Raw genomic sequence first — 19,885 nt, 5'->3', positions numbered from 1 at the left:
TATTGGGCTCCCATATTAGGATGTTTCAATTAAAAAACGACTTGGGCTCAAAATTCACAGGGACGGCTATTTAATTTTCCCATTACACAATTAGTGCACATGTCTTTTAAGGATATGAAAATGTTGATTCGTGAAAGTTTTATATATGATGTCATTTTGCTATCGAACTTCCAAAGAAACTACAAATCTTAGAAAAATGCAAAAATCACTCCTCGATTTGTTACTTTAATCTGATGCATCATGAACAAAATTATGAGATGTTTTCAAAAGGGATATTTTAAGTGGATTTTTTCAAATGCCTGAGAGGTGTAATATAATTCCTCCATATATCCTTGTGATGCTGAATGGGTGGGAGATGCCCGGGGGATAACAGGGTTCTTCAAATGACAATGGCATCATGAATGTATATTAAATATAACTTTAGCACTTCTAAATCGGGCTATTAGTTATTTGTTGGAAAAAGTTATTATATTTCGGAAATGTTTTCAGGTATGTTGATAACCTTATATTGAGGCTTTTCTTGTTAGTATGGTGATCAATTTATGTAGTATAGATCGGTGGACCTTCTACTTGCTGAGTTTAGGCTCACTAGTTGCTGACTTCATCTTTTCAGATTACTAGAAATATCATTCCCACCTGCCTACCCTATGATCTATTACGGAGTACTAATTGACTTCACTTGGCAAGAGGGTGAGTTTGTAGATCCTGATTTCTTGGATACGATGTTTATCCGAATCAAGTATTTTTTGGTTGTGGATATAGGGCCTCCAATGGGGCATGTCACTCTTAGGTTTGTTGGAATGTATGCCCATGTCAACGAGCGCATGGTGGGTCCCTTCCCACTATTCACCGATGGACTAGGGATGGAGGTAGCTTCGCCGCATAGAAGGGAGGTAGGAGGGTAGCTAGATTTTTGGAGAATCGAAACATTTTTTAAGGAGCCAAGGGATCAGGGTTAAGCGACCATGTGTATAGCTAAGTTGGGATGAGATGACCGACTTGCAGCTAGGTGTAGTCAGTAGTACCGACACTTTTAAATTCCCCAGTGTACCCAACTTATTGCCTAAACACACACACATGAAGTCGACCGTCTCTAACTTCTTCCTCTCCTTCACTCCCCAAAAGACCCAACACAAGCCGCCGCCGTTGGTCCCCTCCGTTGCCAAGTGGTGGAGCACTGTCCAAAACTACCTGCAGAAGGCCGACAAGAAACAGACTCGCATCACGTTGGCGAGCCAGCTCGACGACGAGAGCTGCTCCATGGGCAAATTGCTGAAGCGGGCTCAGATCACCAAATTGGCCTAGAAGCTCAACTCGAGGCCCAGTGCCGGCGAGCTGGCCCTCATCCTCACGGCCCAAGACGTCGTTGTTGAGCGCTTTGGTGTTAGCGGCTGAGGCACCCACGGCTTGATTGGGCAGCAAACGTTCATCTAGGTCGGCGACTCGGCGAGCTAGTGCTCGGGGCAGTGTGCGTGGCCATTCCACCTGCCAATCTATGGCCCGCAGTCGCTGCTGCTCGTCGCGCTGAACGACGATGTTGGGGCCGACGGGATGGTGATCAACGTCGTGAGCGTCCTTGCCGGGACGGTGAGGAACTCGTTCAGGGACGGGTACACGGCCGGCGTGCCTGGCGCCTTGACCGATGTGGCGTTGGCCTGCATGGGGAGCTTCGGGAAGGGGTCGTACCCAGGCTATGCCGGGGAGCTGCTGGTGGAGTCGGGGATGGGCGCGAGCTACAACGCGGAAGGGGTGAAAGGGCGGAAGTACTTGTTGTCGACGCTTTTTGACCCGACGAAATAGCAGTGTGCTACGGTGGTGTGAGAGAGAGCCCTCTTAAGCCCGACACGTGTCTTTCTGCTGTATAGATGCTCGCTCGCTCTATTTTTTTTTTTTTTGGTTAGGTAAGAATATATTAAGCTAAGAACCAAAATATACAAGAGGGTTCAGCACAAAAAACTTACACTCATAAAGACAACAAGTCAGGACGAGTGGAATAAGTCAGGACGAGTGGAAGGGAGCCGAAGAAAAACAAGGAGGACCGCAAGACAAGCGGACCAACCAACAAAAGCAAAACAACCAAAACAAAAGGCAACAAAACCCCTAGCTAGAACGGCAGCACAGCAGCAAGACGGCCGAAGCAACGCAGGAGCAAGCAATTGCTAGATCGCATCTACCAACAAATTGAACCAACCCACTGCTAAAAGGAAGACTTCGAAGGAGTCACAACGGCAAGAACCCACCTACATAGGCTCAAAAATAGAAGCATAAAAACCCCAACTTCTCTGAAGTCTTCTGTTCTTGTACGAGTTGGGCACATTCTTGTAAGTTAGAGCTTTGTCCTTGACAACCTTAATAAGATGGTTCTTCAACGCTGAGATTACCACAGCTTCACCACGAAAGATGACATCATTCATTTTCTTCCAAATAATATGGCACAAAGCCTCAAAAGAAAACAGAGACAAGGAATGGAAAAATTCCTTTCCTGAGAGGTACTTCATAAGCCAAAGAATGTTGTCCATCTAGGACCTATTTTGCCATGGAATGTTACATCTTGTAGCCCAAAAAAGCGCAAGTGTCGCCGAAGTATGACATTCAAAGAACATATGATCTATAGAATCAGGCTTATCATTATAAAAAGCACAACAAGTGTAGTCAATTCTACCATGAGACAGGAGGCAAGTTTGGGTAGGTAAACGATTTTTAGTAATAAGCCAAAGATGGAATTGATACCTAGGAGCAATAGCGTTGTTCCAAACAAAGGAGGCCCAGGGAACTTGGCTCCTCTTTCTCCTCATAATTTGCCAAGCCGATGCAACTGAAAAAACACAGGAGGAATCACCTTTCCAAGAAAACCTATCCCGACTCAAGGAAAGAGCCGGAAGGGCTATACCTTAGCAATCCAAGAGGGATCTAAAACTACGACCCAGTGGATGGAAGAGGTTGGCGACAATTGAGTATTTTTGGAGACCAGAGGCATCAATAAGAGATTGTGGGAATAAGTCAGCCTAGAGGACCAATAGGAAGCTAGTGGTCGAACCATAAAGACATCGACAATTCATTACTAATTTTCCAAACAAAGGACAATTGAAATTCCTTTCTCAATTGCATGATCTTTTTCCACACCCAAGAGCAGACAGAAGGAGTAGGTGAAACCCAAAAATTCTCATTCTTTAAGAAATTCGAATGGATCCACCTGCACCAGAGAGATTTTTTATCCGTGAAAAGAATCCAAATATATTTAAGCATCACAGCCTTATTGCATTCTTTAAGTCTCTGAATACCAAGACCACCTTCATTCATGGGGAGACAGATGTCCTCCCAAGCTACTTTAGCCCATTCAGAGCCAAGGGAAGAACCCTTCCACAAAAACTGTCTCAATATCCTTTCAATACCATCCAAAACCGAGGCTGGTAAAGAAAAAACACTGGCCCAAAATGCCTAAATAGCATGGAGGACTGATCTAATGAATTGAAGTTTGCCTGCAAAGGAGAGAAAGCACTGGGTCCAAGATTGGACCCTGGCAGTAATATGGTCGATTAAGGTAATACAGTTTGCCTTACCCAGTCTGGAGGAAATAATAGGTACCCCCAAGTAACAAACCGGAAGCTTACCTTCCTGAAAACCAAACGCCCAAAGGATACGGTTTCTCAGAGAAGGCAAGCTACCTAAGAGAAACACTTCACCTTTATTCCTATTCGGTAATAAACCACTCCAAGAGGAAAATATGTCTAGTCCTCTTTTAAGTAAAGCCACTAAGGCCTAGTCAGCCTGATAGAAAAGGAACACATCATCAGCGAAGAAGAAGTGGGACAAGCTGACCCATTTACATCTCCAATAATACTTAAAGTCCTTCGTAGAAGTGCGATCATTAATAATACCCGAAAAAATCTCCAACACAAGAGTGAAAAGATAAGGAGACATAGGGTCTCCCTGCCTAAGGCTTGCTCTGTTGTCCCATGTATATAATGATGTAATAAATTATATAGCATTGATACGGACACGCGACATGCGACACGACACGATACGCTAACACGTTATTTCTCAAAAAATAGAGAATTCTGATACGTTCCGACACGTTATATATTAAATATATATTTATATATATGCAAAAATAAATAAATAATAATAAAAAGAGCATAGACTTAATTTATATTAAAAATATTAATCCAACATTTGTTAATATAATTTATTATTTTAATTTGACAAATATTGAATGAGAAATTCAAAAATTGCAAACACAAAAGAGTAAATTTGAAGGAACGTGTCCTATTTTCTTACATTTGTCAGAAATTAATGAGATTTTTTATAGTCCCAGATCGAGTTCGGAGTTCGGCTTGTGCTCCTTTGCAAAACAAGGTTTGAGAAAATGAAAATCTAAGACAAGAACTCTCAAAGTATGACCAAAAGAAAATGATATAACTAAATTCGCCATGGAAAATATGACCAAAAGAGATAACTTGCAAGCGACACTTGCGAGAGGTGGAAAAAAAAAAAAAATCACAACTTTAACTCTGTGCGGGCAGCGTTGCAACGCTCGAGAAGAAGATGGGCGTTCCATCGTCACTCACGGGAAGGTCAAAACTTATAAGTAAGAAGCTTGAGAGTGAAAAATTGCTTCTTGAGAGTGAAAAGTTTCTTCTTTCTCCTTTATTTTTGTTATTTTCATTATTTTTTCATATATTTATATTTTGACCCCTCAAGTATTGAAATTTTTTTAAAATTAACCCGTGCGTGTCGGAGTCGCGTGTCGGAATTTCGGACTCATGTGTCGGAACGTGTTAGGAAGAGTTAACCATGTATCGGATTTTTCGACACTCGTTGACCGCATGTCGGAATGTGTCAGAGCGTGTCGGACGCGTGTTAGAGTGTCAGACACGACACGAAGGCTTCCGGAGAATGTCGGTACTTCTTAGGTCATAAATCGATCTCTTTATTTGATTTGAGTATATACGATTTTCGCCATTATAATGGAATTGTCATTGCTATAATTTGCCATTTTGATGAATGCTAGTTTGGCATTACTAAGGACTGGTGGCTTATTTTCAAGGGGCGGGTTCCGATGTCCCCAAAATTTAAACTACTATTCTGATTTCGAAAAATTATCAAAAAATCAAATGGGGAATTCAACGGTGATATATGGATGTGAAAAGTGTTTTTGTAATTTCGGATTTAAGAAAAGTAAAGGGCCGGAGTCGCAAGACCCCAACTAAGTAAAATGGTAAAGTAAAGGTCATTTCAAATAGATCCTCAATTCTCCCGAGAGATGAACCTAGAATGTACATTAAGAAGGAAAATATGTACGACTGATCACTAAACTTGCACTGTTTTCTTGAAGTTCTCGATTTTGTAATCTATGTCATCGAATCTTCGATCTTACGAGAATTTTTCAATTAACTTCCTTGAGTTGCGGTTCCAAAAAACCGAAGATAACGAGTTTGCTGTTGTTGGCCTGGTATGATGTGAAGGGATTGGTTCAACCATGAGCAATTGATTAAGCACGAGTATGTATGGTGTGCGGTTTCCGCTGACCAAACTACAAAAACAATAATCCAAACTAACCATTTGTTTAACGGAAAATGAGTAAACGGGAAGACATTTTCTTAAAAATGTCGAGCAACATATTTAATGACTTGTCGGGCTTTCAGTCCATGAGAAATTAAACTAAGCCCAATTTGGATTTGGATATGGTATGGCCCATCATAGCTAGCTCATATCAGACTCTGAAGTTTTGGTCCTTATCGTAGTCTAGAGAAATCAATTCTTTTCGTGAAAAAGCCTAATAACACTGTGATCGAGAGGGCCTCCTTCGTCATATAGATTTCCATGCCTTTCTAAGGAAATGTAACTCACGAAATGTTTGTTATATAATGTCCTTTTGCTATCAAGTTCAACGTATTTATAGAATATAGAAAGATGCAAAAATATTCCTCAATTTTTTACTTTAATCTAATGCATTGATGACAAAATTATTAAATGTTTTGAAAGGAAAGGATACCAATATAATGAGTTGATGAAAGATTAAGAAATGAGCAGCCGGATGTGGCTTTTAATTATCTAATGCAGCTCGTTATTACTAGTGATCACGTAACTTACCAATCTTGTACGATGACAGAAAACTAAATTAGAAGATTCGAGAATTTTCACAAATTGGAGGGAAAAAGAATATCTAGAAGGAGGTTGACGAAACTCCAAAGGGGCCATAGGGGGCAGGGGAGGAGGAGAGTTGGTTGTCCACAATAATAGTACAATGTTTTCTTCTAATAACGACGACTACCTATTGCAAGTGAATGTTAAGTTTATCCTTATCTTATTTTTATAGTGTCCTTTTTTTTGTCAATTCGATGATTTAAACCAGTAAAATCAGTGTTAATGGTGTCGAACTTTTCTTTTTCCCATTTATTAGCTAAAGTGAGAGCGAAATGGCAATATGCATTAAACAATTTAAGAAGAGATTCCACCCTACCCATTCTGAAAATCCTGCAAACGGCACATGCTAGCCGGAAAAAAAAAGGGCAAAACAGAAGAGGTTCATGACAATAATAAAATCAAAGTCTGGGCGGAAAGGAAAATGTAAATTCTAAAAAACACGAGGTTTAAAGTGTACCATTAGAATTTTTCACTTTAATATGATGCATGAAGAAAAAAATTCCAAAATATTTTGAAAGGGTAAATTCAAATACAACGAAATGATAAATAATAAGAAAAATGAAAGTAGTCTCACGTGCCTGTTTAATTGTCGGGATCTACCCATCAAATTCACCCTTTAGGGCCGACCGCCTTGTCCGGAAAGAGAGTCGTAGTAACACGTCGAAGGCAAGAGAAAGGGCAAACGACGAGCTGCCTTGTTTTGAAAGGAAAAATACTATCGGGTAGACAAATGTGCCATTGGGATGCCATTTCTAAGTCGATAAGGACCATGCATATTGAGAATCTCCATTTGATGTCTAAATTCACGGTACTCTAACAATGGCTTTCAATCAATATTTATGACCCTTTGCTAATTCATTCATTGGGTAAACAAATGTGCCATTGGGATTCCTCAGTGGTGAAAGTCACATTCCGATTATGTCATTAAGATCATACTCCTTGTGACAAAATGTTGTGCTTTTGAACCATTTAAACTGACTAGAACGATACATTACAAAAGTTCACACTTGTTACCTTATTTTATCCTTCAATAAGTAAACTTGAATTTCAATCAATATAATCACTAATCCTAAAGATAAAAATTAAGCAAACAATTAAAAAGCAACCATGACGGGAATACTAGTTGGGGAACCATGACAAGAATACTAGTTGGGGAACCATGACAGGAATACTAGTTGGGGAAACTGTGATGATCCACGAGATTCATTCCTACAGACATTCTAATTCACTATAGATGTGTGTGTGTGTGATGATCCACGAGATTCATTCCTACAGACATTCTAATTCACTATAGATATGTGTGTGTGTGTTTATCAAGTGTTATGTTTTGTTTTTTTATTTAAGGGACCTAGGTTCTATGGTAATATTGAACAGAAAGGGTCAAATGCAAATAAATATAAATATTATAGTCTTGAATATAATGAAATCATTCAGTACAAGCTCAAAACTAATGATGACAAGTGCCGAAATATAATCAATGGCTTAATTCAAGCACCTTTCAATATACTAATGAAAACCTACTAAGATCAAATGGATCACTCAATCTCAAAGTTTGATCTATGGCACTAAATGATGGAAACAACACTAGATGGTTTTGATGACATAACGTCAGAATTTAATTGATGACGTTGGACAGTGGAAATAATATCGGGAAGGCACTTTTTTTAGGTGGGTTCGAGGACACAAAATCGGAATATAATCAATAACGTTGGATAATGGAAACAATATCGAGTAGATACTGCTCTCATTGGACACAAAGTCAGAATTTAATCAATGACGCTGGACAATGGAATAATATCGAGTAGATACTGCTCCTAAATGGGTATGAGAACACAATGTTAGAATCAAACAACACCTGGTAAATGCTCCTAGATGGATATGAGAACACAATGTCAAACTCTAATTGACGATATTGAACAATAGAAACAACATCGGATAGATATTACTGCTAAATGAATATGAGGACATAACGTCAGAATCTAATCGACGCTGTTGAACAGTCGAACAGTACTGGAATCTAATCAACAACGCTACCTAGAATATAGACACTTGTCGGAATTGAATCAATGACAAAAAACCAAAACTACAGCTAAACTACGCTACACAAGGATAGTAAATAATAAGATAAAAGATTTTGATGTGTTGTTCGGGGGCCCTTCGTTGGATTGTCTGTGGTATTTATAGGACAATTTGGTAACCCTTGGTCGGTTGATCCTACCTTGAAAGTCGTTCCTAATTTCTCCCACGTTCTTTGCTTAATTGCTTTATCCACATCTTGTTGTCTCCTGACTTGTTGACGATGATTGCACGACTTGTTCATCAAGTAATAATCATTCATTTGATTTTGCGTGCCCTTTTGAGCACCAACTATTCCCCCTTAAAATCTTGATGCCAATTCTATCTGAATTATATGTCCATAATAGTATCTCTTGGCATGAACACATGGCAATCATCTGCCTTACCATCGAATTACGGATCTCCACTAGTAGGCCCATTGAAATCCAACCCAAGGGTTCTTGAAGACCTTGGCCATCTTTCGTCTCTATGATTGATATGGGCTCGATTGTTGTTAATCATAACTAGCACGTGACAATGATGATTATTTCAAATGTCAATATCTCTTGTGACCAGTAAGAATAACTTTGAGGTATCGACAATTTCTTATAAGGGCGTAGATAAAAGTCCATTACCTCATGTTGGGGTAATCGCAAGAGAGGAGATAGCTTGAGCCGAGCTGGAGCCAGATCGATCAATCTGACCCGTTTTCTCTACACATTGAAAGTCTGTTCCATGTGTGTCCCTATCCTCCACTAGAAATTCGAGTTTGTCCACTTAAAGACGAGCACAACCCTCCATGTGACAGATCTTCATTTTCATTCGGAAATCGCGGAAGACTTCTTGTAGCGATTGATGAAGATTTTTTTTTTTTTGGGTCGAGATTGATGAAGAATGGAAATTGTTGTTTTTCCTTCCTGCATGTAGCGTTGTACTGCCATCCTCATGACAAGAGAAGAAATAAAAAGGAAATTAATTTTTATTTTAATTCTTCCATATAAAATATGCAAGAAATCGACTCCACGTCTTTAAGTTTGTAGGTGACTCGGAGCCGCACATATTTGGAAATGCAAAGCTTTGTGAATTTAATGAGTCACATCGTATTGGGTTGTCATGATTTTATGAATCTCATAAATGTTTCGTGAGATGTTGCACGATAAAATTATTAAAAAAAAAAGTAAATTTATTATATTTTTATCAATTAATTTATAGACCTTTTCACTATATCAATTAAATTATAATATTTTCATTTTTTACTAATTGAGTCAATTCGATCAATTTTAGTCAAAATTTACTAACGTTGATGTTGGCATCTTATATAATACGTAATTTGTTAGTAATATTTAAATTTTGGGTTAATACCTTAAAAAACCCCAAACTGGTACACTTGTGACAAATTTACCCTAAAATAATTTTTTGACCATGAAAAACCAAAAACTGGTACACCAGTGACAAATTTATCCCGACTGATTATAAAAAACCATAAACTGGTACATTTATGACAAATTTACCAAAAACTAATTTATTCGATCACAAAAAACCCTAAACTTATAAATTTGTGACTAATATATCCTCCGCTAAATTAAATTAATACCACAAAATCACAAAAATTGTAAACTGTGACAAACATAGCATAAAATCCTAAATTAGTATACCAGTCAATTGTCATGTATCATTTAACTTAATAATTTGACAATAAAATTTAACGAAAACTAACAGAGGGTAAATTTATCACAAGTGTACCAATTTATGGTAAATTTGTCAAAGATATATTAGTTTTGGGCTTTTTGTGGTAAAAAAAATAATTTGGGATAAAATTGTCACAGATGTAAAAATTTGGGGTTTTTCAGGATATTAACCCTTAAATTTCTTATAATTTTGTTTTTCTTTTATTTTTTTCTTCCTCTCTTCTTCCACTAACTAGCCGTCAGGACCAAACTAGTCGCTTGGGCTGCTAGTTGGACCTCTTCAATGGTTGGGTTGGAAAAAATCAACCTTGCTATCATTAAGCGAGATTAGCCTCGCCAATGATTAGGTTAGGCAAGATCTGGCCAAATCCCACCAGGGCAAGATCTGGCCAGATTCAGTCACTTGTCTGATATTGGATGGATGCCGGAGACGAGTCAAAGGAGATAATCCGGCCGCTTGAGTGTCGAGCCACGATGCGCGGGGCGCTCCCATGGGGCCATTCGTCCATTTGTAAACGGAAGAAACGTCTGCCAATAACTTTTCGAGTTATTTTCCTCTGTTAGAGATCAAAGTAGAGTATCCAAAGTATTTCAACGAGAAGGACCCTGGGAGATAAGCATGCGCATCTTGTGTCACGTTTCCTTCTGTGATTCGATGGCCTTGCTTGACCTATGGATGGCGGCCCGAGGTGCATTAATGATGTTGATTGCCTCGCCTGTGTTGGAGTCAGAGACGCTAAGGTAAATGCCAATGTTTCCGTCGGTAGAATGTGTCAATATTCATTAGAGAAGATCTTAAAGAGCATCTATGGATATCCAAAAGTTAATACTTAAAGTAAGCGACTTCATTAAAATGTGTAACAACGTTATTTTTAGAAGATGTTGAAAAACGTTATGTTCATTTCTAATTGATTTACTTAGTCCCTTTGGAGCGCTTATTAGTGTCCCTTTTTATTTTCCCAACCTTGAACTTACATGGAATGCATGGCCAATTGAATAATTGATTATTTTGTTTCGCCGTCACTTACCATAAGGAGAAGGCTCATTGAATTTATTCTCCTCTTTGAAATCGCCGACCAACACGATGATTTAATTTTAAAATAATAATTATAACTGGAATTTTGTTAATGAGTATCTTGAAGATACTTGTTAAGCAATCAATTACGGAAACTTCACAAGTTTCAGTGCACCATTGCTTTTATGTTTGTACAACAAATATATTGAGAATTAACATATTTAGAATAAAGTAAAATTAAAACACCTAGCCAGACGATTTTCTATAAGACGTTTTAAATAAGCCTAGGGGTAAGAGGCGAAGCAATCCATGGCTCAATCAAATTTCATTCATTTTCTCCATTTGCTGAGGTCAAACACGGGTCATGCGGTACGTAATCCACGAAAAAAAAATACTCATGATAAGAAGAAAAGTTGTTGAATTTACAACGTTTTTTGTCGTTTGCATTCTTCTTGTGGCAATTTATTTGACTAAGCTAGGATTTGAAACATGTGCTAGTAAAAACAAATCAACTGTTTAATCCGTGTACGCATTTGGCTCATCAAATCGGTAAACTAAATGGCGGTAAACTGTTTTGGGTATTTCTAACGCGGAAACCAAAGGTCATTTGCCAAAATTTCACTAATTGCGAGTAAACTCTTTTCAGTTGCAACACCCGTATATGCTAGATGCTTAAATCTAACTGGTTTATGGGGGCATACATGGTTTCTAACAAGCCTCCAAATAACTTAGCTTTTGTAATTGTGTAGTATTTTTTTTCACAAATTTTGAATCATTTTGAGTGTACGGTCGACCTTTGGTCTCCAATTAGCATATAGCTTAAAGCGAGCGCAGTTTTTTTTAGAATATTAGTGGGTTGTAGCAATATGGATCGGGTTATGTATGGGTTATTATATATACACTTTAAGAATATGGGTCAAAACGGGTTAAATATGTCAAATATTGATCGACTCGACCCATATTCGACCCGACCGACCCACCCATTTGCCACCTCTAGATATGGAGAACATGGGAATGGGATGATAGCGGTTTAAATTTAGCCTAAAAGACAAGTAAACAAGTGGAATCGGTTCACTCATATTTCGCTCATTTGAACATTATTTGAGTGTTTTTCACCCATCCTTACTATAAATTCATTTTAATTTTCACCAAACTACTGGCCTTGTTTGTTTCAAGGAAACAGAACTTTGTTGGAAAATAATTTTAGAAGAAATTGTTTTCAAAAAGTGATTTGACTTACTCATGTTTGGTTTTTTTTTTCTTTTTACATTATTATTTTAGGAAAACTATGAAATGCACGTACGAATCTAAAGACTCGAGTTTAGGTGCAAGGCCTCAAGTCTAGCTGTCAAGGGGTCAATGTCCTATTACTGAAGATCTAAATCAAGCTGTAGGCTTCCAAGGTCCAGCCATCGGGGACCCTATGTTCAATTGTCAAGCATTTGGGTTCAATTATTGATGATGGTTTTGTAATTGTGAAGATCAAGTCGAATAAAAGAAAAATAACTTACATAATTTTTTTGAATTTAAGTTTAGGTTGTTTTATTAAAAAGTTTTGGATAATCTCGTTTTTCTAAATTAATTAGATCATTAAAGATAAATAAATTGCTATTTTTAACCATTGCATTGAGTGGTGCCGTTGGTTTTGGGCTTTAAGTTCGAATTCCCAAGTAGCGACGGACTTACCCGCTTCATAGGGTGGTGGATTCCTCCGTGGGCCTTAGGGTTTGCCTGCAGGTGGACTTACTCACTTCACGGGATAGTGGGTTCCTCCGTGGGCCCCAAGGTTTGCCCGCCCGCTATCGGCTTACCGGTTCCTTAAGTCATGAAAAAAAAAATTACTTTTTCTTTTTAATAACCACAAATTTTGGAATTCAAGATCTTCCGACAAATTTCGCGTCTCTCTCACCGTCTCACGTCGTCCTCCAGCTTGGCTTTTTGAGTGCCGACGTCCCTCCCCGCTCGTCTCTCTCACGTCTTCCAAGTTGGCTGGGATTGTTCACCGACGTTTAACCGGTCCTTCCCCACTTGTCTCGCCCCGCCTACAAATAGACCACAGCCTCACGTACCTCTCTCGCCCATCTCTTCTTCCTGCCCAGAAAAGAGCAAGAGCAATAGCAAGGGAACGATCAAAACACAGAGAAGAGAAAGAGAAGAGAGAGATGGGTTCGACAGATATGACCCAAATGCCACACGCGGTGTGCATCCCCTACCCAGCCCAGGGCCACATCAACCCCATGCTCAACCTCGCCAGGCTCCTCCACCACCGGGGCTTCCACGTCACCTTCGTCAACACCGAGTACAACCACAGCCGCCTCCTGCGCTCCCGCGGCCCCTCCTCCCTCAACGGCCTCCCGTCTTTCCGGTTCCGCACCATCCCCGACGGCCTGCCGCCTTCCGACGCCGACGCCACCCAGGACGTCCCCGCCCTCTGCCAGTCCACGCAGAAGTCCTGCTTGCCCTACTTCCGGGACCTGCTTGAGAAGCTCAATGAGGAGAGCGCGATGTCGGGATCCCCACCGGTGAGCTGCGTGGTGTCGGACGGCGTGATGAGCTTCACGCTCGATGCCGCCGAGGCGGTCAGCGTGCCGGAGGTCCTGTTCTGGACGACGAGCTTGTGCGGCTTCATGGGTTACGTGCAGTATCGCAGTCTTATCGACAGGGGTCTTGCTCCTCTCAAAGGTATGCATTAATTAATTCAAGTCTCAGCAGATTTACGGCTAATGAGTTTTTCATTTCTCTTTTGTGGGTTTGATTTTCTGTTCATAGTTTTGTCCTGTATTGAGTACTTTGACTCAGTCAACTGTCAAAAAAATTTGATATGTAAGAACCTTGACTTTCTACGGAGCTTACGTATTCTTTATGACTTTAATCATTTCCTATGACCTTCAACAATACTCTAATGTTTTCCCTTATCTAAGTATAACGAAAGTTTAGACCAAAGAATAAAAAAGTGTAACAAAAGCATTGACAGCACAAACTATGCCATGTGACACCATAAACATCGAACAACATGGTTGGAATGGATCTTTTGTGAGAATCATGGCCATGTATGATTACACGGTTTAGTTGATCTATTCTCAATTTGTAGATGCAAGTTACTTAACAAATGGGTACCTAGACACCGTCGTCGATTGGATACCCGGTATGACAAACATCCGCCTGAGAGACTTACCGAGTTTCATCCGAACCACTGACCCAGACGACCCGATGGTCGACTTCTGCTTGGTCGAGACCGAGAGAGCGAAAAGAGCCTCGGCCATTGTTTTTAACACGTTTGACCAATTAGAGCACGAGGTCCTCGACGCTCTCAAGGCTATGTTGCCCCCTATCTACACCCTTGGTCCCCTTCATCTCCTGACGGAGCAACTACCCAGTAACGACACCAGGTCGATTGGGTCCAATCTGTGGAAGGAAGACCAGGGCTGTCTGGAGTGGCTTGACTCGAAATCGCCCAGCTCGGTCGTGTACGTGAACTTCGGAAGCGTCACAGTGATGTCTCCGACACAGCTGGTAGAGTTCGCATGGGGGCTCGCAAATAGCGGCCAAACGTTCTTGTGGGTCATTAGGCCCGACTTGGTGGTCGGTGACACGGCGATCTTGCCACCGGAGTTCTCGGCCATGACGAGGGAGCGGAGCTTGCTGGCGAGCTGGTGCCCCCAGGTGCAGGTGCTAAGACACCAGGCGATCGGTGGGTTCCTGACCCACAGCGGCTGGAACTCCACAATCGAGAGCATCACAGCCGGCGTGCCAGTGGTGTGCTGGCCGTTCTTTGCGGAGCAGCAGATGAACTGCCGGTATAGTTGCCAGGAGTGGGGGATCGGGATGGAGATCGACGGTGACGTGAAGAGGGACGAGGTGGAGAGGCAGGTGAGGGAGCTGATGGAGGGGGAGAGAGGGAAGGAGATGAAGAGGAAGGCGATGGAGTGGAAGGAGATGGCTCGAGAGGCCACTCGTCCTTCTGGGTCGTCGTGCTTGAACCTGGATGAGGTGATCGACAAGGTGTTGTTGTCGCCCAGAAGAGATTAAAGTTTGTTCGCACATTTCTTTAGAGTCCTCTTGTCTGGATCTTGTCTAGGTCGCGTCAACTTTACTCTCGTCACTTGAAATTGTTTGCGTGAGATTTTATAAATTACCATTCTAAAAGTTTAAATTATTAAATAAAGACACACTTTTATATTTAATTATTTTAATATTTATTCTTACATTCATTCTGATCTTTTTTTGCTTGGTACCATGCGTAGATATATTTAATTGGAAAGACAAATGAGGTCTAGTGGTCAACTCTTTTTCGACACGCTCCGACACATGAGTCCAAAATTTGAAAATAATTTTGAATTTAGGATTTTTAAAGGTATGATATCATGTGAAATTTTGTGAAATTTTGTGAAATTCTAAAATCTTAAACTGTTAAATGAATACACAATTTAATGTTTAATTATTTTAACAGTTTGCGTATCTATATCCGTGCAGCTGCTATACGCATGAAGCAGTTGGTGCACGATTATAGGATGTTTCATTCAACTTCCTAATATTGGGCTCCCCATGTTAGGATGTTTCAAGTAAAAAACGAATTGGGCTCAAATTTCATAGGAATGCTATGGCCCAATTGGATATACGTGCTTCGTCTGATATTCCGAACCGGACAACTTAGTCTGCAATTCAGCATGTCTTTAGATCTGGGATCTTGCCTTTTCTTTGTTCTTTGATTTTTTTTTTTTGGCTGGCTTTTTAACTTTCCCATCACACTTCGTGAAAGTTTTGTATCTGATGTCATTTTGCTATCAAATTTCCAAAGAACTACAAATCTTAAAAAATGCAAAAAATACTCCTCAATTTGTTACTTTAATCTAATACATCTTTTAAAAGGATAAATAGCAATATAACGAGTTGGTGAAAGATTAAGAAATGAGTAGTCTAATTTGGCTTTATCAATATAACTCGTTATTACCGGTGACCGCATAACTTATAATCTTTGTACGATAATTAGAAAATCAATAGGAAGATTCAAGAATTTCAAAAAAATGGAAAAAAATATTTAGAAGGAGGTTGATGAAACTCCAAAGTGTGCCGTAAGGGGTGGGGGAGCTGGAGAGCTGGTTGTCAACGGTCATTGTAGGTTGTTTTCTTCTGGCGACAGTAACTACCTCTCGCTATCGAATGTTAAGTTTTTGGTTATCTTATCTTGGTGGTGTCAGTTTCGCGTCTTTTAGAATTTCTATTTCGCTTATTTTCATTTAAAATTTTTTTTTTTTTGACAGTTTTCCAATTTTTATTTATTTATATTATTGATTAGATGATTTAAACCTATAAATCCAATGTTAATGTTGTCAAGTTCTTCCTTTTCCCATTTATATAAGTTGAAGTGAGAGCAAAACGGCAATACGTGTTACAAAATTTAAGAAGAGATTACACCCTACGCATCCTGAAAATCCCGTGAGCATCACATGGTAACCCAGCATCACAAAAAAAAAAAAAAAAAAAAAGAGGCAAAAAAGGAGGTTCGTGAAAATAATAATATGAAAGATGGGGTGAAAGCAAAATGTAAATTCTTAAAAACGCAATATTTAAAGCACACCCTTATAATTTATTAATCTAATCTAGTGCATCGAGAAAAAGATTACACAATATTTTGAAAGGGTGAATACAAATATGATGAATTGATAAATAATTGAAATAAAAGTAGTCTCACGTGCCTTTCTAATTGTTGGAATTACTCATCAACTTGAGCTTGTAGGGCTGGCCGCTCTGTCCGGGGGGATGATCGATGGTAACATGCCAATTGTCAAAGGCAAGACAAGGGGAAGTGGTCGTCCCCATGCCTGGTTTCTCTACACACGAATGGACTCTTTCTCATAGTCTTCTCGGGTCCTTGCTTCTAGTTTGAAATTGTGGCCATCCTTGTACCTTATGTTGGAATATAATATGCGAAAACGATAGGATCTTGTAATTTACATCAACGCAAAATTACCAGAGAAATAAACGAAAAATAATAAACACACCATAAATTTATATGATTCAGTTCGAATATCAGTACCTACATTTATGGGGAGAACCAACAGCAAGTAATCCATTATAACCGGAGAATCGAAGTTTATAATCGCTTCATACACTCGAATATTTTCACACTTAGATTTAATCAAAAATTCAAAATGTTTATAAATAAATGATTCATTTGAACATAAACTTATGGCACAAAATTCGTGCAAAGCTTAAAGTACAACGTGCACGGCTCTCTGTAGCTTAGACGCGCGGCTCCTTTTCCTTCATAGGGTTTCAGCCGCGGCCCTCCTTTCTTTTCTACGTGCAGAGGGCTTCAGCAACTTTTTCTCTTGTAGGCTACACGTCTTTTATATATGTGTGAAAGTCAAAGTCTTGACTTGGGCCCACTACCTGTTTTAGGCTCCACGTACAGACGAATTCTTTCCTTTTCTTCATCGGCTAAAAGAAACACAGGTGTGGAAATTGTGCCCAAAGTCAAATATTTGACTTTGAACCCCACCATGAATAAAGAAAAGAAGAATTCGGCTCCTCCTGCAGATAAAGAAAGAGAAAAATCTTGTTCCTTTTTTTTTGTTATTCTATTTTATTTCCTCTTTTATGCTGTTTCAAGCGTCCAACGAATCGAATTTTACAAATGCTTAAAATCGAGATATAATTTAATACCTTCAACAATCATCATCTTTCCATATTTCTACATTAAGCGAGATTAGGTCAACCATTTCATCTCTAACACATCTTTTGAATGTGTCGGCCGGATTCCTCCATGTTGAAACTCGACTTTGGTTGTGCTGGGAACATCACCCGATGTACTTCTTGTGATGAGATGTCAAGCTTAAGTTGGTCGAGAACATGCATTTTGAGAACTTCTGTTTGATGCCTAAATTCACTGTCCTTTGACAATGACTTTCAATCAATAGATACATGACATTTACAAATCCGTTCATCAGGCAAACAATGTACCATTGGGACTATTTAGTGTTTGAAATCAAATTTCGATTGTGCCATCATGGTCATTCTTCTCTGGACAAAATGCCCATTTAAGTCAATTGGGATCACGCATTACAGGAATGCAGGCTTGATGTCCAAAATTGTCCCTAAATTAGTAAATTTGAATTTCAATCAATTTATAATCGTCGGATCCATTCCAAGAAACAAAAGTAGGTAAACAAATAAAATGCAACCGTGATGGAGATCCTAGTTGCCAACCGGGGCAATTGCAATGATCCAAGGGATTTATTCCTACATACATTCTAATTCACTATAGAAGGCTCATCGATTAACATGGCTAAAATATATATCACACTTATAAGGACATAGAGAAAAGTCCCGATACCTCATCTTAGGGTAATTGCAAGAGAGAGATAGCCCCCTAGTACGAGCCAACTTAGGTAACTAATTGAACCCATTTTCTCTATACATCGAAGTTCTGTTGCAAGCGTGTCCCAACAATAATGGATCCTTATACATTCTTTGGTACAAAACTCGGACTTGTCTACTCAAAGATGAGTGAAAGCTGTGATGTGAAAGAATTTTCATCTAGAATTTTCATCTTCATATGGAGATTGATGGAACACTTTCCATGGCGATAGATGAAGAATGAATATGGAAGTTCTTTCCTTGTCCCTACAACACGGTGAACCTAGCATTGTACTGTATTGTCACAACAAAAATAAAAAGAAAAGAAGGGAAAAAGAAAAAATTATTTCGATCATTCAAACCAAAATATGCAACAGGACAAATAGGTGAGTGCGAGAGAAATTGCCCATGTGTCTAACCAAGTTGGTAGGCGAGGGTAAGTTTTGCAAGTGGAACTTCTTTTTTGTGGTCAAGATACGGGGAGAGAGCTTTTGCTCTCTCAAGTAGATTTGATTGAAAAATCTATACAAGTTGCTGAACAGATGTTCCCTCACTTGTTTTTTATATGAGCAAAAGTTAAATCCGGCTCCATGGGCGAGACTTGATGTGGGGCACTCGGTAGGGGACCGTGTTGACAACAGTTTCCTGATAGAAGGAATTGCCTCCCGTCGGAGATATTTTTTCAAGATAATTTCCTTTGTTAGAGAATATTCGAATGTCCACCTCAATTCTCTGCATCTATGGAGAGTGAGCATATTATCCCTCTTCAATCGTGCTTATCCTCAACGGATCGATCATGCATCTCCTCCAACTTAGCTTTTCGATCGGCGGGTTCCAAGTATGCTTCGGCGCGTCGTGTTCGGTCAGGCCCTGATGGTCCCAACCAGCACTGGAATCGATGGTGCGATGAGATAGGAACTGTTTCAGTGGCGGCGAGGAGGACCGGTTGGTGATGAGGATATGCTCGTCTCGGGTCACGTTCCCTTGATTTTTTTTTTTTAATCAGTTCCCTTGATGATTCGGTGGCCATTGCTTGTCCTCAGAATTTTTGACAGAACTGAGAGGTACATTTATGAGGTTAAATCGGCTCATCTACTTCATTGAAGGGCAACAACCTAATAAATTCCAAGTACAGGCTTGATCCATTTCGTGAAGAATAAATTATTTAAAAAATATTATTTTAAGAATGAATGCTTCCGTCGTTTGAAATAATTAATTAATAAAAAATATTTTCATAATCTATAATAATTTATGCCTAAATATTTTCATGAATAAAAAAAAATGTATTTTGTTATTTTCCAAATCTATTTTTTCGTGAAACAAGCACACCATAAAATGTCATGGAGTGTCCTTTGGCTATTTATTAAGTCTCAATAAATGTGTTATGACAATTGAAATGTTAAGCAAGTGTTTCCGTTAAAATGTGAAATTACGTTTATTTTCCAAACTTCAAAGTATGTTGAGAAATGTGTATTTTTATTTTTGTAGTCCCTTAGGGCGCTTATTAATTTATTTTCCTTAACTTTGGACTTATATAGAGTCAATGGGTAGTTGAATAATTGATTATTTATACGGCCGCCACTTAATGTAAAAAAAGGGCTCATTGAATTTCTTCTCCTTT

At 39.3% G+C, this 19,885-nt stretch overlaps 1 protein-coding gene across 1 annotated transcript; it reads left to right on the top strand.

Annotated features, from left to right (window-relative positions):
- Nucleotides 1–12,989: 12,989 nt before the first annotated feature.
- LOC104447967 (7-deoxyloganetin glucosyltransferase) lies at nt 12,990–15,089 on the top strand. The gene is made up of 2 exons (XM_039308797.1): nt 12,990–13,587; nt 13,997–15,089. The coding sequence occupies exons 1-2, from the start codon at nt 13,068–13,070 to the stop codon at nt 14,932–14,934; spliced, it is 1,458 nt and encodes a 485-aa protein (XP_039164731.1). The 5' UTR covers nt 12,990–13,067; the 3' UTR covers nt 14,935–15,089.
- Nucleotides 15,090–19,885: the final 4,796 nt, after the last annotated feature.

Source organism: Eucalyptus grandis, chromosome 3 (genome assembly GCF_016545825.1).
Source record: "Eucalyptus grandis isolate ANBG69807.140 chromosome 3, ASM1654582v1, whole genome shotgun sequence".
In the NCBI taxonomy this organism is placed as follows: domain Eukaryota; kingdom Viridiplantae; phylum Streptophyta; class Magnoliopsida; order Myrtales; family Myrtaceae; genus Eucalyptus; species Eucalyptus grandis.
Note: the sequence above shows the minus strand (reverse complement) of the source record. Positions and strands in the feature narration are given on the sequence as shown.